Here is a 26096-nt window from a genome sequence, read left to right on the forward strand (position 1 = left end):
TATATGTGGAATCTAAAAAAATGGTACATGACCAACCTAGATAGCATATTCAAAAGCAGAGACATTACTTTGCCGACTAAGGTCCGTCTAGTCAAGGCTATGGTTTTTCCAGTGGTCATGTATGGATGCGAGAGTTGGACTGTAAAGAAGGCTGAGCGCCAAAGAATTGATGCTTTTGAACTGTGGTGTTGGAGAAGACTCTTGAGAGTCCCTTGGACTGCACAGAGATCCAACCAGTCCATTCTGAAGGAGATCAGTCCTGGGTGTTCTTTGGAAGGAATGATGCTAAAGCTGAAACTCCAGTACTTTGGCCACCTCATGCGAAGAGTTGACTCATTGGAAAAGACTTTGATGCTGGGAGGGATTGGGGGCAGGAGAAGAAGGGGACGACTGAGGATGAGATGGCTGGATGGCATCACTGACTCAATGGATGCGAGTCTGAATGAACTCCGGGAGCTGGTGATGGACAGGGAGGCCTGGCGTGCTGCGATTCGTGGGATCGCAAAGAGTCAGATACGACTGAGCAACTGAACTGAACTCATCCATGAAACTGACTCACAGACATAGAAAATGAACTTAAGGTTACCAGTGAGGAAGAGTGGGGTGGGAGAGATAAATTAGGAATTGAGGAATGACATATACACGCTACTACATGTAAAATAGATAACTAACAAGGACCTACTGTATAGCACAGGGAATTATACTGAATATTCTATAATGACCTACATGGGAAAAGAATCTGAAAAAGAATAGATATATGTATATGTGTAACTTAGGGCTTCCCAGGTGGTAAAGTGATGAAGAATCCACCTGCAATGCAGGAGATGCAGAAGACACAGGCTTGATCCCTGCGGAGGGAAGATCCCCTGGAGGAGGATCCAGTACACTGGAGTAGGTTGCCCTTAAGGACCACCCCTTGGGAAACCCCATTTAACTGAAGGACTCATCACCAGGCCCACACAGTGCAAGACTCGGTGGTGGTGGTGGGGTACATCTTCATGGGAGATGCAATTTCCCAAAGTCTGGATTGATTTAAGGTCTCCTTCAAGCACATTGACTTTCTCATTCAAGTTTGGTTCAGATGCTTCCAGACCCAGAGTCAGATAGCTTGTTTAAAGCATAGGCTTATAAAGGAATTAGCTCCCAGTCTCATCCCAAGAATGATGAGAACATCTTGCCTGGCTTGCAAGTAGCCTGATGTTGACGAAACTCCAAGCCAGTGAGATGATCCCAGAAAGAGGGTGGGAAAGAACAGTTAAAATTCAGTAAATACTAATGTACTTCTAACATATCCAACATACCACTTTTTTTAAAAAGTACCATATATTTTTAAAAAGTCATATTAAGAGAAATACAGTCAATGATTTTTCTTGTGTGTGAAAACCAAGTAAAACCAACCAAACTTGATCTGAGAACAAGCTAGAGAATAGGAGAAATTTTTGGTAATTTTATAGTATAAATTAGATTTTTAAACTGTGTTAAATTGTCAAAAAGCTATCTGGCAGAAGCAATCAAATCTCACTCATTCTCCACTCCCAACTCTAAAGCAATTTTAAATGAAATAAAAGCAAAACTGGGTCTTACGTTTATTGGGAAAGACTTGTCTTCCACCCATGTCGATGACTTTGGTTTGCCTCCTCTCCCCCGAGAGATGCTCCAGCAGAAAGCGGTCCAGCTCTTTGTAGCTGTTGTGGAAGACGCAGCCTCGCTCAGTCTGCAGGGCAATTGCCTGCTCCAGCAGACTCAGGTTCCCCTTGGCTTTCTCCAGGGCAGTGGCCTCCTCCGTCCCCACGGCCGGACACCCACGACCGTGACCGCGGTCCTCACTCCCTGGGAAGGAGGGCTGGGCTGGGCTATCTGATGGGTCCAATGGAGTGTTCTGAGGGTCTTTCCTTTCTGTCTCTGAATCACACACATTTTTGCAGGAGATAAACTTGTTGCCTTCAGTTTTTATTTCGGGAACTTCCAGTAGGTCTTTCCTATCATCCACTAAAACATACTTTGGGACCCTTGGAGGTTTGGCTTCTTCTGAGAAGTTGGAGCCACTGTCCCAACCATTCTCCATACTTTCAGAGTTACTGTCGCTGTCGGAGGAGGGCGAGAACCGCAGCTGGGAGTTGTCAGTCTTATCTTTTCCATCATCGGAAGGAACCAAAAAGCACTCGTCCACTTCGTCCCCCTCTGCTTTTAGAGATTGGATGCCACTGTCATTTAAGTTTTCACTTATGGTCTGAACAGATGCACTTTTTTCCAGTGTCCCCAAGTGCATTAGAGATTTGACCACGAGTTCCTGATAACAGCCATATCTGTCTTCTTTCCCGTCTGAGTTTTCTTGTGCGGGTGAATGAAACTTCTCATCCAGGGGTTTTATCATGATTTCTTCAAGGAGAAAAAGAAAGCCATTATTTGAAAATCAAGAATAAAAATATTTTAAGGAAATTACAATGACCAATAAATAAATAGATACATATACAATGGGCATCCCTGGTGGCTCAGCAGTAAAGAATCCACCTGCAGTGCAGGAGACACGGGTTCGAACCCTGGGTCAAGAAGATTCCCTGGAGGAGGGCATGGAAACCCACTCCAGTATTCTTGCCTGGAGAATTCCATAGACAGAGGAACCTGGAAGTCTACAGTCCATAGAGTTGCAAAGAGAGACGCGACTAAAGTCACTTAGCACACACACATACATATATAATAGATGCAATATGTGAATATGTGGACTCCATCAGTTTTATAAACATTGGGTAGAAAAATATACACTCTCAACAAAACAAAATAAAATTCAGACCTTAATGTTCTTAAGAATTACCTTTAAAGAAATGAGCTATTTGAATTTTCAACATGTCAGAGCTAAGTGTGTTTAGTTACTGAAATAAATGCTCAACCATCAGAGTTCTGAATGTGAAATTCACATTACTGTACCTCTTATATTTGCAAGTCTCAGCCAACTGGAAGAAAATCAAATATATGTCCTATTATACATTTTAAAGGAAGTATTCATTGGCTTTCTCTGCTAGCTGGCAATATATTTTCAAAGCTTATTCAGCTGATTTTCTCTACTTCTGTAGTATCCCAAACAAACTTTCAGATTTTATGGAATGTTAGCTAAAATACACAACATGTCTACACAGAGATGGTGACTAAAAGAAGCCCTGATCACTTTCATACCTGTAACATGAAAATTCCACACCAAGGGAAACACAAGTACATGGAAAAAGAGTAAGATGGAATAATGCCTTGACCAGTAGCACAGTTTCTGGCCTGGTACCCATGTACACTTATGTGAAAAGGGAGGTAGGGATAATTGGAGGATGCTGGATGTCAGCTAGTTGTTCCCAGTCCTGATGGTCAAGAAGGCCTGGGACTGAGGACAGGGGCCCAAGTACCCGTCTGTCCTTGTTGTATTCACATCCAGAGCAGCCATCAGTGTCACCCCCCTTCCCTCTTGGCTGTGGCCTAGTCGGGGTGACAGACTGTGTGTTTATTTATATACACTGTCCCCATGCAAACACACCAACTGAGGTGCGGGTCCGTGGGTGCCCCAGCCCCAGCCTGGCACCTGGGGAGGGGTTGCCCAGGGAGCTCAGCGCTTGCCAGCCTATGAAATACACCAGACAACCCAGCAGTGGTCCCTGGCATTCATGAAGACAAAAAAAAAAAAAAAGCAGGACCATTTCTGTGTCTCTACAGGCGGAGTGGGGGATGGGAAGACAAAATAATAAGCCTCCTTAAAGACTGTTAAAGACACCAAGTGCAGGGCATTCTGCGTTAATGCACATCTTGGGAGGGAAGAAAAGCACAGGCGTCCCACGGAAGGGCTGCAGGAGAGGGTGTCTGTGCAGAAGACAATATGCCTTTTTTTTGGGTCCCATTTAATTTTTTATAAACATTGTCTCTGACAAGGACACTCAAAAATACATCTCCATCATCTTCCTTTCTGGTAATTATCTCCCTAAATCAACACTGGACTGCCAGGATCAAGTAAATATTGCCATAGTAACTAAAAGCATTTTTGGATGAAGAGAAGAATTGAGTCACAACACTAGCCCCTTTAAATACCACTGATTATAGGGTGCAGTCCTTTGTTGGGATCTATTCAACATAAACTGAAAAATTTAACATTTTACTTCCTAGAAAAGAGGCTGGCAAAACCCAGCCCATAATATTTGAGAGGACGGTCTATCCTCTCCTGAATTCATATCAGAGGAACTCCAGGTTTAAATAATATATTAAACATCGTCTAAAATGCAAATGAAGTTTTTCTCAATATCACGGCTGGCTGTTAAGAGAAAGTGTAAAGGGTTATGATAATTTTAGAGTATTATGAACTACAGAAAACAAATAAAAAGCGTTTTTCGTGAATATGCTCAATTCATTGAACTATTCTCTCAACTCCACTTAAGTACCCACATGTGTACAATAATGATTTATAGACATTATACCTAATTATGCATATTTGGGCTGTGTGAGAGTGCTAACAAAAGCTCTGGAAAGCAACAATTACCTCTGTTGCTTAGCTACATAGTTTAAAATATTCCTATTAAGTGCAGATCGTCGGAGAGGCGGGGTGACAGCCGTGCACGTGTGCCCGACAATGCGTGTCACCGAGCCGCTGCCAATGCGAGCGTTTTGGGTCACTTCCAGTTTCCATAATTGTTTGGTTCAACTGTTGGTTATATGCTAAAAGAAAATATTTATTAATTATTCTTCAGAAAGAGAGGAGCCCTGCCGGGAGAGGTGCCGGCGTGCGGTGTCCGGGGGTTTCCAGGCATGCTCAGCAAACCTGCCAACCAACCTGCCCCGCGCCCACCCGCTGCTGTCACTGTAATTGTCACAGAGAGAGACACTGAGTTCACTTCGAGCCTGACAGGTCTGTGACGGGGTGCCCAGGCTCCCTGTATTCTCTATGCTCATGCAATTTTATTTTCCGGGGTGGCTCAGTCATCTCTTTTGTGCTTCTGTCCTTGAAATAACGCCCGAGACCTGTGTTGGGGACCTCATTTGAGTCTGGGCCTGGCATGTGTCTGTGTCAACTGCGATGGCTCCTCAGCCTCATCTGAGAGTAGGTGACACCCTACGGGTCATCAGTAAAGGATGGACACTGTCCCTTTCCTGACGCTGCAGCAGAACGAGCAATGGCAGAGGAGACACAGGAGCCTCCACCAAGACAAGACACCCTGTCTTCATCCAGAGTGAGCAGTGACCCGCCGGCCATGGGAGGGCCCAGTCTTGCATCTGAAGAGGACTCAGCCCTGGTCGCCATTGTCTACATCACACACACTGTGATCACCAGCTGCCTAGGAGATGGGAGGGTCTGTGCACAGCGTGGAGGGAGACCCTCCCGCAGGTCTGAAGTCCAGAGACTGGGGTCATGACCTGTGTGAGCTCAGGCAGGTCGCTGTCCTTGGAGTCCCAGGTCTTCATCTTTAAAGCAATGATAAGGGGCTCCCCTGGTAGTCCCAGTGGTTGAGAATCCACCTTTCAATGTAGAGGACACGGGCTCGATCCCTGGTTGGGGAACTAAGATCCCACATGCCTCGGAGCAATGAAGCTGGTGCACTGCAACTACGAGCCCGGTGCTGCCAGCTGTGGAGCCCACGTGTTCTAGAACCTGTGCTCTGCAACCAGAGAAGTCCCCTCGTGCTGCAACTAGAGAAAGCCCTAGAGCCACAACAAAGACTCAGCACAGTCAAAATTTTTTTAAAAAAGGATGATCCGATATCCCAGTGACCAATGAGCCAATAATAAGATATCCTGACAATAAACTGGTATGTCCCTGGTATGATGTCCAGTTACTTATTTCATTTAATCTTCACAATTACTCCAAGAAAGTTACTTTTGAATCTCTTCTACCAAAGGGAAACCAGGGTTCTAGAGAGCTAAGGGCTTGCCCAGTTCACATGGCCAGCCAATGGGGGGCTAAGAGTCAACTCTGAAGCCAGGTGCCTACTGTTTGCCCAAATCTGGATACTTTCAAGACTGAATTATAGGAAAATACTAAAATACACCTGTCAGCTAACTGGTGACGAAAAACAACACAACCTAATGTATAAATAAAAATACATAAAACAAACACAACAACAAAGCAAAAACTAACATAGTGCATCTCACAACAACACGTGATGGAAAGTTCCTCTGGTACACTCCTGGGCTTGGAGAGGGGCAACACTTCCTCATAGAGCAAAAAATAAATAAACTGTTCTTTGGGGGGCCTGATATGTAAAAGCTCACATTTGTTGATTTACTTTACATCAAAGTCTCTTCTCTGAGGGGTCTGGTAATCCTGAATGTACAGAGCAGTGACCATACATGTCAGCTGTTCTGCATCAAAACGGCTTAAACAAAAGAAATCCTTCTGGTGGTCCAGTGGTTAAGAATCTGCCTTCCAAAGCAGGGACACAGATTCAAGTCCACATTGGGGAACTAAGATCCCACATGCTGTGGGGCAACAAAGCCTGTGCGCTGCAACTAGAGAAAGTGCACGCTGCAACTAAGACCCCATGCAGCCAAAACTAAAAATAAATATTAAAAGAAAGAAAGCCTCTGAAAGTCCCAACACATTTTGAGTTTGATTCCTTTAGTATAACTAAGTTTCGGATTTTAGTTCTGTTTCTAGCTAAATGATTTTTACATGTAAATTAGTTTTCCAGGGCTCCTGAGTTACGTCAGTTTTGCTGAGAACAAAATCCCTAAGAAATGAATTCGTCTTTCAAAGTTTTTAAGTGGGAGTGGCTTATCCCTTACTTGCTGTTTCTTGAGAGATAATATGTTCAAAATGTCACCCCAGCCCTTAGAGCTCCCACGAGTGTGAGGAGTTTCTCAGATTTACGAGCTAGTGCTCACAACCTGGGGAGGACTCCAGACAGTGGTTCACCCCCCTTCTTTCCTTCATCTGCACTGGGAATGCATGAACTCGACCTGCCTCCTGATGGTGCTTTGAGCTCGCCTTCTGTTTGCCCCAGTGGATAAGGTGCATCTGCCTTTTTTGTCTAAATTTTCTTCTATCTATCGCTTTTTCTAAAAATGTGTATTTTGTGGCACTGGGTTTTTGTCGTAGCATACAGGATCTTTAGTTGCAGCATGTGGGATCTAGTTCCCTGACCAGGGATCACACCCAGGCCCCCTGCATTGGGAGCTCAGAATCTTTGTCACTGGACCACCAGGCAAGTCCCTCTTCTATCACTCTTACTGCCCACAGGCAGCTCTTGGAAAGATAACTGGCAGAAGGCACACGGGCACAATTTTGCCACTAAAGGGACTCAAGTTCATGACCTTAGTTTTCATGAGCTTGTATCCTCTCTCATCACCTAAACTGCCCACTGAAGACACAGTCAGGCACACACCTGGTCAGGTGAATACCTTGGGGCACCTGCATGGTAGATAAAAGCCCGTAGGCTGGGCTTGGATGAAAACCCAGCTCTATTTCTCTCTGGGGGACTTGCTTAGGAGGCTGAAGGCCACCTGGAGTTTTCCTCTCTCAACCAGGGAAGGGAGTACCTGGGACTGGTCATTTCTGGACATGTGACTTCATGCCTTGACATGGTGGGGACTTTGCCCAATCTGCCTTCTAAAGGTACTCAGAGCATGAGGATTGGATTATGGAGCATGGTTAGCTGAGAGATCAGAATCTTGCTTGTCCTTCGACTGTCTCTTAATTATCTTCTTTCCAGCAGCTACAAGCTCCATCACCTTCAGCATTAACCCGTTTGTCCTCAGTGGTCTCATCTGCACACCTGTAGTCACAATTACACAGTTATGTGACTGTTGGGTGGGTTAAGTGATACAATTTATGTGCTCAGGATATAGTGAGAATCAAAAGTAATGGCCACCACAGTGTAAGGTTAGCATATTCATTATTAGTAGTGGTGGTTCTAATATTGAATATAAAAAAGAGTGAACCTTTCTGAAGCTGCAGAAAGATGTCCATCAGTGCTTGTAAGTGAATATTTAACTGAGAACATTTGACGGTATATTTTCCTGCTCAATATCAAGCATCTACAATGATCATTCAGTGACAACAGAAGGTGGGAAGCCAGTGGGCAGGTACAGACCTGGTCCTCATGGCACCTGCAAAATGTGTTGGTATAAAAGATGCCAATTTTCTTAAATACTTGGTAAATTAATGTCAATGTTATTAATTATTTTGTGTGTATATGCTGTGCTTAGTCATGTCCGACTCTTTGTGACCCCATAGACTGTAGCCCGCCAGGCTCCTCTGTCAATGGGATTTCCCAAGCAAGAATACTAGAGTGGGTTGCCATTTCCTACTCCAGGGGATCTTTCTTACTCAGTGATCAAATCCATGTCTCTTGCATCTCCTTATACCTCAAGTCTAACCATACTAAATCAAGGATTTTCCCTGACACTAGATTCAACCTGCAATTTTCAGGAATCAACAAGAAACTGACCAGCCCAAGGAAATAAACAAACAAAAAAGTCAAGGATGATAATTTACAGATGAGCCATGAGGCTTGAAGAAGTATGTTAAATACAGAAAAAGCCAGGAAATTTACTCCAACGCTAATAAATAAGCAATTGTTTTAACTACAGAACCTCACACTACTTGCAAGTTGAGATTACTGGAGACCGATGATTGTGCTCCAAGATTTTCATCCACTCAGTCAATACACTTTGACTCTTTTTCTGTTAACTCCTATTGCAATTACTACCATTCTATATGCAATAGGTTTTTATGACCTAAGAATCTCATTGCCTTAGGCTTGTACAATGTATACTTCTTTCCAAATGACAATTTATTTGGTATATTTTGATTACTTAAAAACACATTCAAAAAAATGTGTAGGTAACAGCACATGAAAGTGAAAAGTGTTACTCGCTCAGTGGTGTCCAACTCTTTGCAACCCACGTACTGCCAGGCTCCTCTGTCCATGGAATTCTCCAGAAAGGAAAACTGGAGTAGTTTGGCATGTCCTTCTCCAGGGGATCTTCCCAACTCAGAGATCAAACCCAGGTCTCTCACATTGCAGGCAGATTCTTGACCGCCTGAGCTACCAGGGAAGGCAATACTTAGGTCTAATAGCAGATACGTACATTTAATTTCACTTTCTAATTAAGTCAAGCTTTAGATCTCCATGTATTTTTAAAAACAAACTTCATGTTGATGTATGGCAAAACCAATACAATACTGTAAAGTAATTAACCTCCAATTAAAATAAATAAATTTATATTTAAAAATTAAAAAAAAACCTTTTGAGATACTTCACATGTCCTTCAATGTCAGCCTCATGCACAAAATGGTCTGTGATGGTCTAGCTCCTGGAGGGACTGTGACAACCAGGTCTAGTGGGTGTGACTGTGAACTGGGGAGAAGCACATCCTAAAAATTTCAAAATAAAATTTGGGATGGGGGATTAAGAGATGCAAACTACTATGTGTAAAATAGATAAGCAACAGGGTGTATCATACAGCACAGGGAATTATAACTGTTTATGGTATACAGAAAAAATACTGAGCACTATGCTGTACACCTGAAACTTAATACTGTGAATCAGTTATAAACATCAGTAAAAAATTAACAAAGTAAAATTTCAAAATAGAGATTGCATCTCATATGTCATTTGGAAATGTTGTAAAGCTCATTTTGAGGATTTCTCTTTTAGGGATTGGACATCCGTCCCTTTGCTGAGTCAAGAAGGTCCTTTTCAACTGCAAGGCTGAGCAGCTTTTACCTTCTGCAGAAAGAGGCACAGTCCAAGCTTGTGCTCCTGCAAACGGCCCAGGGGCAAGGATGCTCTGTGGCTTGTGTTTGACCTCCCTGCAGTAACAGAGGAAAACCGGTCCTTGCTAGCAGATGCTGAGGGAAACCAGTGTCTGGTTTTGAGCCCACGTTGGGATGGGCTTTCCCACCACACACGCGGCATGTTCCCCCTAAAGTGGGCCTGGGTCTGTGTGCTGGGGAAGAAGTGAAGTACAGCTGGGGCCGAGCCCCTTGCTACCTGTGCTGGGGTGATGGTTGGTCTCCAGGAGGTTGTCCTGCCCCTCCGCCTCCGTCTGGTCTGCACGTCCCTCCTCGCAGTCCACGCTGGGGCTGTAGTGTCGGGGCTTCATGAGCAGGGACTTTCTCTTGTTCACCGGGACCCCCAAAGCCTGCTCCCCGGCTCTTCTCTTCTTGGCCGTGGTGCAGTCGTGTGCAGCACTGCAGTAACAGACACAGGTCAAGAACATGGCAAAAGAGTTCACGGCTGCCTGACCCTTGACCATCACCAAGTAAACCCAGAGGAAGCTATGGCCCAGTTTGGGATTAGTTGTCCGCACTAACAAAAACAGCCGGTGAGTTGAATTCATTGAAGTGTGTAGATTCTATTTTACTGCTGATCAGAAGAGTTAAAAAAAAAAAAATCATCCTTAATCCTGAGTAAGCATATGTTAATCTGAGCTTTGCCTGGCACTAGACTAAATACCCAGGGATGGATGAAACAAGATTTGCACTGGTTTGTTAATCCCAAGAAAGAGCTAATGTGAAAAATATACCACCAGCTACAAGAAATGTGTCCAGTATGGATAAATCACAAGGTTTTTTGGATAGTTGTTTGCTACTGAAACTGCTTATCTCTGCCACAGTTGCATGTCAAACTTGAGATGCCATATCCTGGGCTTTGACTTGAAAGACGGGGCATTAAGTGTGTGTGTGGGGGGTGGGTAGGCTGTGAACATTTGATCAGCCCATCTCCAGGCACAGAAAAAAGTGGAAGGATGCTCATGGCACTCTGCCGTTTGAGTCTCACCCATTTGGCACACAGAACAAACATAAAAGGAGGAGAAAGGAGATTGGATTTCACAAAAATGGACCACAGTTTATCCTTACTCCTGCTCTCATAGCGTTTTATTTAGAAGTCCTCCTGAGGATGGCCCTTTGAAAACACATTTCCTACATATAGCTCGCTTGGCGTCAGTGCAGCTCACTCTGTGCTGAAGTTAAAACAAACATTCTCTTGGTGAGATCTAGGAAGACCAGAGGGTTCAGCCAACACTGAGTCTCTGACATATATTTATTAAATGCTCTTTGGAGAAAAATGTGAGGGCTTAAGATGAAAAGATCCAGAGGAGAGAACCCTAGTCACAGAGTAATGAGATATTATTTATTCCATCTCTAAAAGAAGGTTGAATATTCAGTAATATTAAGACAAGGCCTTAAATTGTTCTCTTAAAAACATCAATACAGAGAAATACCCATGGTGGCCCATTTGTGAAAATTATCTGATCATCATCACACAGGAATTCTTGGGCTTCACAGGTGGTGCAGTGGTAAAGAACCCGCCTGCCTAGAGGAAACTCAAGAGACTCAGGTTCTATTTGTGGGTCGGGAAGATCCCCTGGAGAAGGGAATGGCAACCCGCTCCAGTATTCTTGCCTGGAGAAATCCATGGACAGAGGAACCTGGCCGGCTATAGTCCATGGGGTCGCAAGGAGTGCAACGTGACAGCACAGGCACATAGACATGAATTCTTGAATTTAGAAGGGTAGATTTTAAAATTTCAGAAGAAAGCAAGTGCCATTCTTTCTGGGAAATAAAAGATTCTGGAAGGAGAGATAATTCAAGAGGGTTAGAAATCCCTCAAAAAAAAAAAAAAGATTAAAAATTGAGAATTGAAGATTACCCTGATGTGGAAGAGAAGAGCAAGTTTCTGAGACAAACTAATGTGCTTTGGCAACATTTCTCTGATGAGCCCAAATTTAAAGTGACCATGTGCAGACAGTGGGGTAGAATAGAATCTAAGCAAATGAGGAGAGCAGACAGGGGCCTTCAGGAGGAGACTGCATGGCCCGAGCCTGGCCAGTCAAGCAGCACAGTCTCTGACACATGTGTCCTACGTCACGGGAGCAAACGCAGACAGAGAAGCAGACCTCCCGGGGCCCACGCCTTCTCTGGACAGGAGGACGACCTGTGAAAGGGGCGGGACAGGAGAAGAAAGCTCCCAGGAATGTGAAGAGGGTTCAGGAAGCCCCCTAAACCAAGAGAGTTTCCATCAAGATGCTCACAAGATACACAAGACCACTTAACTGCTATCCAGAACCAAGAAGATTTCTAGAAGATGAAAGAGGCTTCTGGCAAATGACATTCAGATACTAAAACGGGGAAGGAAAGTGGACTCCAAACACCAGTGTAAGCAGAGCATGGACTCTGGAAAAGAGGCTGGGAAGGTTTATTCAAACAAAGCTTCGTCAGCACTAGGACAAACACTGATCACAGAGACCTGGCAGGAGGCCTTGGCCAGTCTGACAAATACCATTTCTTTCTGATGGTTGGGGTGATGGATGAGGTGAAACATCGAGTTCCGGTGGGATTCTTACAGATTTTGCCTTATCAGTATATATTATTGAAAATAAGCTATCTCCTGCTGCTGCTGCTGCTGCTGCTAAGTTGCTTCAGTCGTGTCCGATTCCGTGTGACCTCATAGACGGCAGCCCACCAGGCTCTGCCGTCCCTGGGATTCTCCAGGCAAGAACACTGGAGTGGGTTGCCATAAGCTATCTCCCGGAGCTACAAAATGTGTTCTCATTTTCTTTTTTTTTAATATAATTTTATTTATTTCTGACTGTGCTGGGTCTTCGCTGCTACACAGGCTTTACTCTAGTTGCAGCGAGGGGGGTCTACTCTCTAGCTGCAGAGCGCAGGCTCCTCGTGGCTGCGGCTTCTCCTGTTGCGGAGCATGGGCTCTAGGGCGCACGGGCAGCGCACGGTCTCTAGAGCACAGGCTCAGTAGTTGCTGCACATGAGTGTCATTGCGCCACGGCACGTGGGATCTTCCTGCATCAGGGATCAGAGCCATGTCTCCTGCACTGGCAGGCAGATTCTTTACCACTGAGCCACAAGAGCAGCCCGTTAGTATTATTATCTTGTTAATGTTTTTATCCGAGTTTATTTAGGAAGACAAGGAATGTCTCAAAATCATGTGACCTGTAACTTGTGGGGCTGATATTTGAATCTGGCCTGCTGGTCCCCAGAGTTCATGCTCTCCCTACATGTTGCCAAATCAGAACAAGGAACCTGGGTAATTTCCATCTGCCTTTGATAACTGGGTGGAGCAGGCCCTGTTAAACCAGTCACAGCTCTAACCGAAGGAAGCCACCTGCCACAGGGCTGATCCCAATGATTCAGGTCTCATTAAACCAGGAGATGACGCTCAGTCAAAGCAAAGAAAAATGCCGCAAAACGTGGTTAAGACACAGGCTCCCCCCACAGTGTCCACAGTGTGGAGCAGTAGAGTGAACATACTGAGGAGATATTAATAATAATAATAATAAAGATCAAGTTCAGCATTTGGGTCCAAACAATAACTTGTGGAAGGTTGAAAAGGATATTAAGGTTCTATCAAAAAATACAAATATAGCTTCAAATAATTTAATGCATTTGATATTAACAGTGCATGAAGCTCCTTACATAATATTAGCTGTGTCATCTGCAACGAGTAATTGAATCTTCTGGGATGCTAAATTCCTCACCAACGAAGAGGGATAACAATTCCCATATCACATGTTGTGGGCAAAGAAGGTGATATCCGCGCTGCTGGTGACAAAAGCAGGTCAGGGCAAGTTGGTTCTGACCCCTGGTTCTGACTCTGTGTGCCTTGGACTCCACCAAAACCCGGCTGAAAGCTCCACCCAGCAACTCCAAATTCTCCCCGACCAGGTGCCCTGCACAGACTGACACAAGCTTGTGTGTCTGTAAATGTGTTCTACTTTTTTACATCGTATTTGTATTTACATAAATTACATTAGATTTATACACAACATTTGCTTTAAATCTCACATTCTGTGCATTTCTCCACTGCAAAGTAGCTGTGGCCCAGGCAGCATTTGGAGCTGAAATGAAAGCCTCTATAATAAATATTACCCTTTGTGTGTGCATGGAGAATGGTCCCTCTCCCTCGTTTTCCCCGAGGGCACACTGTTTTGGCGTTATTGTGACACTTCTCTGTGACACTGCAGTGAGGGAAAGCCAGGCTTTACATGTCACTGAAAGAAATGCCACAAAATGCTAACATATCTTCTCAAGGTTGCCAGAAATCATTTCCACTGGGTTGTGTTTTCCCATCTGCGGAGCTCTGAAATGTTAAGGAAATAAATGAGCTCTATTATCTATATTTTTCTAGTAGATGAGAAAGAAAGAGAAAAAATACTCTCAGCCCTGCATTTATTGTTCTATTCAATCAAACTGTTGCTTTAAACATTCAGAGTCCTCCAGGGAGCGTTACCGATGCACCGAATGCCTTTCAATGCCATATTTCATATCTGCAGTTTTGATTTTATTAGAATATCTTTAGAAGATCTGTATTTTTACCTGAAATTTTTGGTTACATTTTCAGAAAATGCTTCCATTTGGTAACCTGAATTGTAACTGGAAATGGTGCTCCCTTTGATGACAACATATAGCTGAAATTTTATTCAAAAATGATGGAGGACAATAGCAATCAGATAACACTGATGATAGATTCATTGCTGGAGGTCTGTTTGACATCAAATTCACTGACCTTTCAGGTTTAGGAGACTATGAGTCCCTCAAATCTGTGCAATGAACACTGGGTTCTAGAATAATTTTTCAGCTTATTTTACACAGTAATAAATCCTCAATGCAAGTTAACAGAAGATATGTAACACATTTAAAAACACAGGTTCATATATGGGAATGGGCTTCCCAGGTGGCACTAGTGGTAAAGAATCCTGCCTGCCAATGCCTATGTGAGAGATGCAGGTTTGATCCCTGGGTTGGGAAGATCCCCTGGAGGGGAGAATGAAACCCCACTCCAGTGTTCTTGCCTGGAGAATCCCCATGGACTGAGGAGCATGGCGGGGTACAGTCCTTAGGGTCGCAAAGAGTTAGACAAAACTGAAGTGACTCAGCACAGACATATACTGGGACATCTATTCCCCACATATACGGGAATAGAATCTTAAAAAGAGTGGATATATGTATATACATAACCAACTCACTTTGCTATACACCTGAAACTAACACAGCATTGTACATCAATTATTCTCCTATAAAAATTAATTTTAGAATGTAGGTTCAGCAATAGCTGTATTTTGAGTACATCCCACCAAAAGAATAGAACAGAAAAACAAATGGAAGTTATAAATCCCTGAGTCCAAGAAACTATTTATGTGCTCCAATATTTCCAGGGAAAATTCATATTGGGTATTCCTATTGTTTTCTTCTGGCTAGAAAGAAAAGCACAGACTCATAGGAAGGGACCCAGAAGAATGAATTTGAAAAATGACTGGCAAGTATAGTATAAGTATAAAAACTTACACTATTATTATTTTCAGAGACATGATATTATTTGAGGAAACCCCCAAAGACCCTACAAAGTATTAAAATAAGGAAGCAAATTTAATGAAGTCACTGTTTAAAATGATTTGAACTTCTATAAACCAGTGATAAAAAATGAGAAAAAGTTAAAATAAAACCATTTATGATGCATGGAAGTATGAGATACTGAGGAATAAATTAATACAACACATGTAAAACTTATACAAAGCAAATAACATTTTGAGAAAATTAAAGACAATCTTCATAAAGGAATAAATAGAAAATGTTCACGGAATAAAAGATTCAGTACTGAGAGATTTCATTCTTCTCAAATTTTACCTACTAATTTTAATGCAACCCCAAACAAAATCCAAAGAAGAACTTTTTTCTTTTTTTTTTTTAGCAATTGACAAGTTAACTCTAAAATTTGGATGGAAACGAAAAGAACCAAGAATAGCAAAAATGGTCTTGAAGAAGAACAGTGAGGAAGTTGAAAGACTTACAGGCCTGGATGTCAGAGTTTATCATAAACCTTTAGTACCTGAGACAGGTATTTCTGGTGCAAACATAAACAAATAGAGAAAAAGAACAGAGTATACATTCCGTCTACTGGATCCAGAAATAGACTCACACAAATACAGACAATTTATGGCAAAGGTGTCACTGGGGAAAAAGTTGTCTCTTCAGTGGCTGGCACTGGGTCAATTGAATATTTATCTGAAAAAATCTTGACTCTAACTGATGGTGCATACAACAAACTATTCATGACAGGTTATGGATTTAAATCATGTGCTATGAAACAATAAAACTTTCAGGAAAAAAATGTGAGAAAGTTCTTTCATGACCTTGGCGAAAACTTCCTAAGCAGTTTACAAAACACAATGATTTAAAGGAAAACACTGATAAATTAGAACACCTGAAACTTAAGAACCTTTATTCATCAAGAGATACCAGCCAATAAGGAGAGCTTTCTATCAAGATTCTGGTTTTTAATCTATTTACACAAACTTGTTTAGGTCATGAAAATTCATTGAGCTCTCCTCTTATGATAAGTACATGCTTCTGTAGATATATTACACTCTTCAAAACAATAAAAGGCCAATAAGACAAAGAATTCTTTCAAATAAATAGGAAAATGACAAGTAACTTAAAAGTGGGCAAAAACATGGCAGAAAAACTGACACACAAATGAAGAGGCACTCGGGCTCTTTCCTCTCAGGTGAACACAAAAACATAACTGGCTTCTTGGCAAGTGAAGTGGGAACGTGGAATCCTCTAAAATTTCTCTGTCCCAGCATCAAAATAGTAACCCCCAAACATCATATTCTAGAAGAAATGACAGTGATTAGTGTCACTTAAAACTTAGAGGATGCACCCAGAGAGATGTTGTGGGGAGGGGGGTGGGAGGGGGGTTCATGTTTGGGAACGCATGTACACCCATGGTGGATTCATGTCAATGTATGGCAAAACCAATACAGAATTGTAAAGTAAAATAAAAAAAAAAAAAGCAGCAAAAAAAAAAAAAACTTAGAGGATGCATGGCTGGTGGGCCCTGTGTTCTTTCTCTTCATTAAATTTAACAGTGTGAGTCAAGGAAGTTAGAGAAATAGCATATGACATCCTTTATACATGGACTCTAAAAAGAAGTGATACAAAATAACTTATGCACAAAACAGAAAGGGACTCACAAGACTTAAAGAAGAAACTTGTGGTTGCCTAGGGGGAAGGATGGGGGGAAGGGATAGTTAGGGAGTTTGGGATGGACATGCACACACTGTTGTATTTAAAAAGGATAGCCAACAAAGACCTGCTGTACAACACAGAGAACTCTGCTCAATGTCATGTGGCAGTCTGGATGAGAGGGGAATTTGGGGGAGAATGGATACCTGTCGATGTGTAGCTGAGCCACTCTGCTATGCACCTGAAACTATCACAACACTGTTAATCGGCTATATTCCAAAAGAAAATAAAAGTTAAAGTGCAGACTCTTGGTAAGACTGATCCTCGGGGTTAACAGTGGGCAACCACAAACTCAAATAATAGTTCTAATTGCAACTGCTAGACCAACATAAAGGATATTTGCTTTACAGATTAACATAGATGCAACTATGAGCATTTTGCAGTCACTGATGTGGCAGATACATACTTTCCATCAGCGAGGGGAACCAGGACTGCTGGCATTCCCCCCACCTGGCTCAGCAGTAGAGAATCTTCCTGCCAGTGCAGGAGACGTGGGTTTGATCCCGAGATCCAGAAGATCCCCTGAAGAAGGAAACGGCAACCCACTCCAGTATTCCTGCCTGAGAGAATCCCAAGGACAGAGAGGCCTGGCGGGCTACAGTCTGTGGGGTCACAAGGAGTAGGACACGACTGAGCAACTAACACACACACAACGTGTATTTGAGTAGGGATTCGCCTGGCCCATCTTCAGCGCTTCACACAGCACTGCTATCTGAACATTCTGCCAACAAGCATTCTCATGCAACTCTAAGAGACCAGCTAGGAAGACAAAGATTATAACTGGATATACCACTGGTATGGCTTACGGCATATCCTGGCCTGATGGAGTGACAGAATAACTTCTCAAAGGCAAAGCTGAGATGCTGGCTTGAAGGTGCTACCCTGCCAAGAGGGTGTGCCCTCTTTGGGGCCAGTATGCACACGTGATGACGGTTATAGTGTCCTGCCCTCTGTGGTTTAGATATTTGGGCCCAAGAACTAACAAACAGGTGGCATTAGGAATGACTTGGTTTACCATGATTCCTAATGACTAACTTGAAGGATCTGTACATTACTTCCCCTAAATCTATCCTCTGAGGATCTAAAGATCCTGGTCCCTTAAGAGAGGGCTTCCACTGGGGGACACCTGAGAGTCTGATCAAAGTTCTAGCTCTGCCTGCCTCTCAGTCACGTGGATTTCTTGGGTGGGGAGTCCAGCAGGCAGGGGAGGGTTGCCATTCTGGCAGGAGTATGGATCCTGGCTGTCGGGAACAGCGTGGCTGCCATTAAATTTGGGGAACAGAGAAAAACATGTTTGGCCCTTTAGAGATCCTCTTGGCCTCTCCTGGTTCTTTCTGGCCAGACTTGACAGCCAATCAGCTGGGCAGCAGCCAGAGAACTTGAAGGTCGTGACGACCAGGGCTCAGGTCCCTTAGGGATGAAGGTCACCAGGTAGGCCATCTAGGCAAGCAGGGATGCTAGGCAAGAAGGAGGATGTGGATGGAAGGGTATGTAGGCAACGAGAGGGACCGACACTGGGAGCAGCCCCCACAGCTGAGTACCCGGGAGGAATGGCGAGACTTTGGCAGCAAGTTCTCGCCCGGCTACTCAACCAGCTTCTACGAAGTCAGGAGACAGGCCCCTGCGGGAAAGTTAAGTCTGCGTTCACTTGAGAAGGGGCTCCTGATTTCCAAGTCACAGGCTACCGCAAACACAAGTTTACTTTTATACAGATGAGCCTGGGGTCACTTTTCTTTCATGGAAGACAATCCCCGAGCCCACGCCCAGGTCGCTCAGCCACATGGTGGACACTCGTGCCCATGCTCACGTTCACAGAGCTGTGTGAAGCACAGCACCCACAGAAAACCTATAATTTAAGCTTCTCCTGTGACTCATGTCATAAATTCAGCAGCCACGTCGTTGCTATTTATCGATGGTTGGTTTGCTGTCATGGAACACTGATTCCATTGGCAAGGTTATTTGATAATATCAGGTTTATAAGAATGAGAGTTTTTTTTCCCATAAGGCCAGAGCTAATAGATGCTTTTTCCTCATTTAATTGGGATTAAGTTTTATGAATGATCAATTACTTGCAAACTGTCCACAACAGTTTTTTCATAAAATAGTCAAGCCATTAAAAGCCACACTGTAATAATAATAATGATAACAACAATAACAATAATAAAAACTTACTCTGAATCCTGAGTAACAGTGGAGCTAAGAAGACTCTCTCAACCCTCCTGCTCCCCTTGCCCCACCATGCTGGTGGACACCCTCTTCCCAATGACATCATTTTGGCAACACTGTCAGAACACACTCCTTTTGTGCCACCATGGGGGTCTGGAAGTTTCCATGATTGTAAAACTTAACTCCCTAATTGCTGTTGTCTCTCCCAGTAACCTGGAACTGTCTAAAAGGGAACAGAGTGCTTGTTCATTTCTTATCTCCTGTACATCTACAGACATCCCAGGTGGTGCAGTGGTAAAGAACCCGCCTGTCAGTGCAGGAGATGCAGGGGACAAGGGTTTGATCCCTGGGTCGGGAAGATGCCCTGGAGGAGAAAATGGCAACCCACTCCAGTATTTTTACTCCATGAAAAATTCCATGGACAGAGGAGCCTGGAAGGCTACAGTCCGGGGGTTGCAAACAGTTGGACATGACTTGAGCATGCATGCACCAGCACCAATGCATCTGTGAGCCTGGGTCTTGGTATCACACTTCATAAATGTGGCCTGAAGCTGAATTCCATCCAGATGTAAGTATATGAAGATGACTTCATGCAAACAGGAATTGCCTTTCCCCGGGAGAGGCATCAAAACCTACCCAGTGACTATTCAGATGATGTGGCTGCCCATTCTCCTTGGAACAACAGGTCGTTGATCCACATGGGCTTTTGCTCCTAGTTGCCCTCTCCACCGAGGAAAGCCAAAAGAGATGGTGGTGGGTGGGGTTAACAGGAGCAGGTGAGTCAGTGAATCCTACTTTATTTATTCAGAAAGTAAAACCATGAACTAGGGATGGGTTTGCAGCCTCTTTGTGATCGTGGGGCCGTCACTCCTGGAAACACATTCAGGACCACACAAGTAAGCCCTACATTTGGTGGCTTTAAATGAAGATCAGGAAGCATAAAGTACCACCTATTTTAGTACTGAATGACTAGAACACAGGTGTCCTCTGTTCTCTCCTGTGACCATTTACTGACTTTTTCTTTTTCCCAAGATGTGCAGACATGAACTCTTTCTAAGGAGCAGGCTCTGAATGGCTCTGAATATTGAGAATGACAGAGAGTAAAGCTTAATTCATTAAAAAATTTGATTTAAGAATGAAATGTTTTGGGTGCTTCCCTGGTGGTTGAGTGGCTAAGACTCCACTCTCCCAATGCAGGGGGCCCAGGTTTGATCCCTGGTCAGGGAACTAGGTCCCACATATCAAAACTAAGACTTTATAGGCTGGAACTAAATATCCCCCATGCTGCAATGAAGAGCAAAGATCCTGTGTGCCACAACTAAGACCTGGTACAGCCAAATTAGTTAATTAATTAAAAAATAAAAATATTTTAAAAATGCAATGTTTTTACATTCAAAAGATAATCATAACCATATTTGGCATATTAGCAACTAACATAGTGGCTTCATGTTCTTTAAAATATAATGAATTCACTTCTTCAGACAACATTTATATACACATACTTCTGTCAGGCAGTCTTTATATTTGATTATTCTGTAGGAAGCAGGAGAGTCTCATCATTTTTGTCATCTAGAACGGATTTTATCAATGTTGCCCTTTTTCACTGTTTGCTGATTTCTTTTCCTGGCCATTCCTGGTGCGGTTTCTACTATAAATATTTCTCAGTGTTCAAAAGAATGGTTTTCTCAGTTTCAAGAGGGGTGGGTCTAGCAGAACATTGAAAGCAGACATTTGCAGAAGAAGAAAAGGTAATATGCAGAGAAGGAAAGGGAGAGAGAGGAAGAGGGAAGGGAGGCCGGGAAGAAACTGTGTACCTATGTGTGTGTGTGCACCTGTGCATGTATGCACTGTGTATGTGCCCACACGTGTGTGCGTGTGCACCTGTGTGTGTCCACGTGTGTGTGTGCACTGTGTATGTGCCCACATGTGTGTGTGTGTACCTGTGTGTGCATGCACTGGGTATGTGTCCATGTGTGTGTGTGTGCACCTGTGTGTGCACTGTGTATGTGCCCACGTGTGTGTGTGTGTACCTGTGTGTGTCCACGTGTGTGTGCACTGTTTGTGCCTATGTGTGTATGTGTGTGTGTACCTGTGTACGTGTGTGCACTATGTGCCTATGTGTGTGTGTGTGTACCTGTGTGTGTGCACTGTGTATGTGCCCATGTATGTGTGCATGTGTACCTGTGTGTGTGCACTGTGTATGTGCCCATGTGTGTGTGTGTGTGCACCTGTGTGCGTCTGCACACTGTGTATGCACCTGTGTGTGCGTGTGCACCTGTGTGCGTGTCTGCACTGTGTATGTGCCCACGTGTGTGTGCGTGTGCACCTGTGTGCGTATGTGCATTTGTGTGTGGGTGTGCTGAGGGCACAATGTCAAAGACCAGCAGAAGTAGACGCCAAGAGCGACTTGGTTATGATTATCTTCTGAATGTAAAAACATTGCATTTTAAAAATATTTTTATTTTTTAATTAATTAACTAATTTGGCTGTACCAGGTCTTAGTTGTGGCACACAGGATCTTTGCTTTTCATGAGGGAGAGGCTCACCCACTGATGGAAACAAAACAGACTAGGCACACACACAAACACAGCAACACAACTCCTTCAATTAACACAGTGATGTCTGGCTTTTAACACGACTGTGACAAAAGACACTTTTAGAGCATGTGGTTCTTTTATGACTACCATCGTTAAGTGCCGATTTTATTTCTTGACATTTACCTGAATGCAGATATTTGGTCCATAAATCTAGTTTCCTTTCTTAGGTCCCTGAACTGAAAAAAAAAAACTAGAAACTTACAGATACACACAAGGCCATTGCTATGAACAAGAGTTGTCTGACATTTGGATGGCTTCCATTTATCCTTCTCCACTTCACCAAAACATATCACGAATCGTTTCACAGAACTTGCTGCCATGCGGGAGAAATATTTAAAAGTAGGATTAAGTGTTAAAATAGTCAAGTGAGTGCTGAATTAGCAGGGATCATCTCCTCCGCTGTATTATTAAAATTGGGTGTATGTAAATGTATGTGTCATCTCACTATATATGTGTATGTGCAAGTATATATATGCACACACACAAATCTGTGCAGTGCTTTGGCAGCCAAGTATTCCACTGAATCAGAAATAACTTGCTTTTAGAGGCTGTCCCTGATTTAGAAGCTCTCAACTAAAGATTGAGCCTGCAAGTCCACAAGTCACTTCCCATCAGAATGAGTCTGAAGTTCAGGGAAGCGCGGATTTGACATGTAAGTGGACTGAAAGCCTGGAGGAGTTCACCAAGAAATCTCCAGCAAAGAGGGTCAGGGACCCACCTAGGATGGGGCTCCAGTGTTTAGAGACTGGGGAGCTGAGGGAGAACCAGAGATGAGAGCTGAGATAGAATCAGAGAGGCAGGGGAGGTCAGGAAGGTGAGTGGGCCTGCCAGTTCTTCCTTCCTGCAAGGAAGATGGTGGGCGCTATGACTGCCTCGGCCTCCAAGGACAGGCCCTCAGAGGGCTGAGGGGGTCTGAACTCTCTCAGCCTTCACGGGGTACCAGGAAGAGCAGAGCTGACTCCATGGTCACCCGGGCATACGAGACCATTTCCCTACAAGTGTGGCTGTCCTGGCCTGGAGAACATCCTGCCCCATGAGCAGCATGCCATAGAGTGGAGGCATGCCCCCGACCTCAGGTGGGGACCACGTGAGCACCTTCATGGATCAGACGCTCCAGTCCTCACCTTCCTCCAAGGGCCCACGCATCCAGTAGCAGCGGTTCCACCTGCTGCCCTGTGACCCCAGGCCCCCTGTCCACAGACTCACTGGCTGATTCCTTACAAAAGCATCTCAGAAACAGGCAGTAGGCACTTATATTCTGGCTGTGATTTCTTTTCCTGACTGAAAATGACCCAAGGAAACTAAGGGCGAAAGTAACAGAGTTAAGAGCACCTTGTTTTTATGTTGGATGAAATAGACTGTAGAGGAAAACATGTACTGATGGCAGAAAACAAATGAGAAATGATGATTACAACGAGAGTGGCCTGGTTTGTAGTCAAGGGGCTTGTGGAAGCTTTGCCAACTAAACAGTCTTGATTTTATTTATTTTTGTTACTTTTTTGGCACTTTTTAATATTTTATTACTATGGGGTCTTAACCCTTTTAAATAGTCTTGACTTTGAAGGGACAGAAGTAGGGAAAGAATTGAAGAATTTGAAAACAGAGAGGTTATAGGCACTATATAAAAGAGAATCAACAGATTAAATAAAAGTTCCTTCATATGAGTCACTAATTACATCAAGGTAAAGGTGCTTGCTCAGTCGTGTCTGACTCTCTGCGACCTCATGGACTGCAGCCCACCAGGCTTCTCTGTCCATGGGATTTCCCAGGCTAGAATACTGGAGTGAGTTGCCAATAATCCCTCTGCCAGGTCTCCAGGTCTTCCTGACCCAGGGATTGAACTCGGGTCTCCCGTGTCTTCTGCAATGGCAGGTGGATGCTTTACCATTGTACAGCCTACCACTAATTGCATTGCTTATTCTCTAAATGAACACTGGTAGACAATTAAAAAAAAAAACACCTCAAGTAACATCATGTACTAAAGATACAATGGTAAATAAAATAGATTTCTTGTTTTCAAAAAGTTAACAGTATATCAAAAAGAATTATGTATGATTCATTAAAGTTTTGTTCAATAGTTTTCTCTTTTTTGATGTCTCACCCACCAAATTCTAAACTTGAAGGCAGGGGATCTGCTTTCTTCTGGATGGGTGGACAGATGGATGAATGAATAATAAAATAGCTATAATTCAAAGTAATAAGTGCTTTAAAACAGACAGGAAAAGAAGCGCTTTGGGGACACAATGGAAGAAAGTATTAGTCAGCCTGGGAGGTCATGGGGACAGCTCACGGCAGAGATGACATTAGTCATTAGCCTTAAAGAGTGACTACAAATCCCACAGGGGAAAAGATAAAGGAGAGAATGCTGCCAGGAACAGATGTAATAGAATTGAGATGGAAAGAGAATGATATAACATAAAATAAAATAAAATAAGGAGTTTTAGGCTTGGGATTTCCTGCTGAAAACAATCTGGTGATGAGACTGGAAGAAGAACATTTGGAAGTGGATGTGATATGAAAAAAGCACTTTCTGTTTCAAGGAGGATGAAATAAACAAGGAGAATGATCATACAAGGGAAAAAATAAAGTGAAAAGGTAGCAGAGAGCTTCAAAGGCGAAGACAAGTCAGAAGGCAGGTCTGCATAAAGCCGGAGGCCAGTTTAGCTCTGCTTGGAGGTGGGGGACGATTCGTGGGACCCAGAGGCCGAGACTGAAAATGCTGCACGGAGCAGCCTTAGTCAAGAAGGCAGAGGGATGTGACATTTGAACACGGCTCCGAGGTCCCACAGAGGGCCTGACCCACCACGAGGTCCCCTGGATCCAGGGTGGCGGTTCACCCAGTTTCTCCCCAACACACTCCCCTGACAAAGTCCCAGTCTGCATTAAGAGCTCCAGGAAGTCACGCACGGAGAGGAAACACCTTAACTAAAGCACACACACGCTTTAGGGGTAGGGAGTTGACATGTCAGCATGTGGGACATGCTTATCTGGGTTCACACTTCCAGCCGGAAAAACCCAACAAAGTGTCAGAACTCTTATGTTTGCAAACACATACTGTAATTGAGAGGAGACTTCCAGTGGGTATATTAATAGCTTACTTGAGAGATAACAGCAGAGATGAAGAACCTGCCAGTGACTCAAGTTAATCGTTCCTTCTCAGAAGATGAAGGAGAAATAAGAGATGGAATGAAATACTTCTACATTGGGTTAGAGATGCTCCATGGAACAACTGGGTGAGAAGACAGCGACTGCACCTGAACTGTGACGTGCCCGGGCAGGTTGAAAGGAACCTCAGTGCATTGGTTCCTTACACATCAAGGTGACAAGGCAGGCATGTGATCCATGGAAGCTGAAAGAGACTCTGCATTTTGTCTGAGACATAACCAAATCCTCTGAGAACACACTGGAGATGCCTGTGAAAAGTGAAAGTGTTAGTCATTCAATCATGTCTGACTCCTTGCAACCCAACAGACTGTGGCCCGCAGGCGCCTCTGTCCGTGGGATTCCCCAGGCAAGCATACTGGAGTGGTTGCCATGCCCTCAGAGACCTCACAAGAATTCAGGTCCACTCAGTCTGCAGTTAGCCTGGGAGCCTGCACTTCTAATAAGCACCCAGGCATGCTCCAAGCAGGTAGGCTCTGGGTGACACCTGGTCCCCGAGTAGGAGGGGCCCTCTCCCTCTACAATGTCACCCACAGGGATGTTATCATATAATCCCCTGGTTTTTTATACCAATGTGCTAATTGGGGCAACACTGGTGCAGAGTAAGTGCTCAACAAACACCACGGAAGGAAATATTCTTTCCTCAATCAAGAGTAGCAATTGTGCTGTGTAAAAAGTTTGTGTATCCAGGTGGCGCTAGTGGTAAAGAACTGCCTGCCAATGCAGGAGAGGCAAGAGATGCGGGTTCACTCCCTGGGTTGAGATCTCCTGGAGAAGGAAATGGCAAACCTACTCCAGTATTCTTGCCTGGAGAATCCCATGGACAGAGGAGCCTGGCGGGCTACAGTCCATGGGGTCATAGAGTCGGACACAACTGAAGCAAGCAAGCACTAAAGAAAGAAGAGCTAAGTGGATAAACAGTGATCTCTGTGGTTGAGTTCTGCAAACCTAAAGCCTCGGCGGGTGCATCTTCATGTGTGGTCCACAAGGGTGGCCTGCATCACGGTTTTAGAAAAGGTCTGGTTTCTGGAGATGTTCGCGCTGTATGTCCTAGAACCGTTGGCTGACCTGTACCACCCATATCCTTGTGATAACATTGGAACATGGAAAGAAAAGGTAGAGAAAAGAAAACACATTTGCTTGTTCTTATTTTTTCT

General features: G+C 43.8%; 1 protein-coding gene across 5 annotated transcripts in view; it reads right to left on the reverse strand.

Moving 5' to 3' along the window:
* Positions 1–26096, reverse strand: part of ST18 (ST18 C2H2C-type zinc finger transcription factor) — a 123612-nt gene that overhangs the window by 49340 nt on the left and 48176 nt on the right. For all 5 annotated transcript variants that reach the window (XM_040261211.1, XM_040261210.1, XM_040261207.1 and 2 more), the window contains 2 exons: positions 9960–10159; positions 1585–2379 (listed from right to left, as the gene is read on the reverse strand). In XM_040261211.1, the coding sequence (XP_040117145.1) occupies positions 1585–2379; positions 9960–10159 (995 nt within the window). The remainder of the gene's footprint in view (positions 1–1584; positions 2380–9959; positions 10160–26096) is intronic.

This window comes from Oryx dammah, unplaced genomic scaffold, assembly GCF_014754425.2.
Source record: "Oryx dammah isolate SB20612 unplaced genomic scaffold, SCBI_Odam_1.1 HiC_scaffold_19, whole genome shotgun sequence".
Classification (NCBI taxonomy): domain Eukaryota; kingdom Metazoa; phylum Chordata; class Mammalia; order Artiodactyla; family Bovidae; genus Oryx; species Oryx dammah.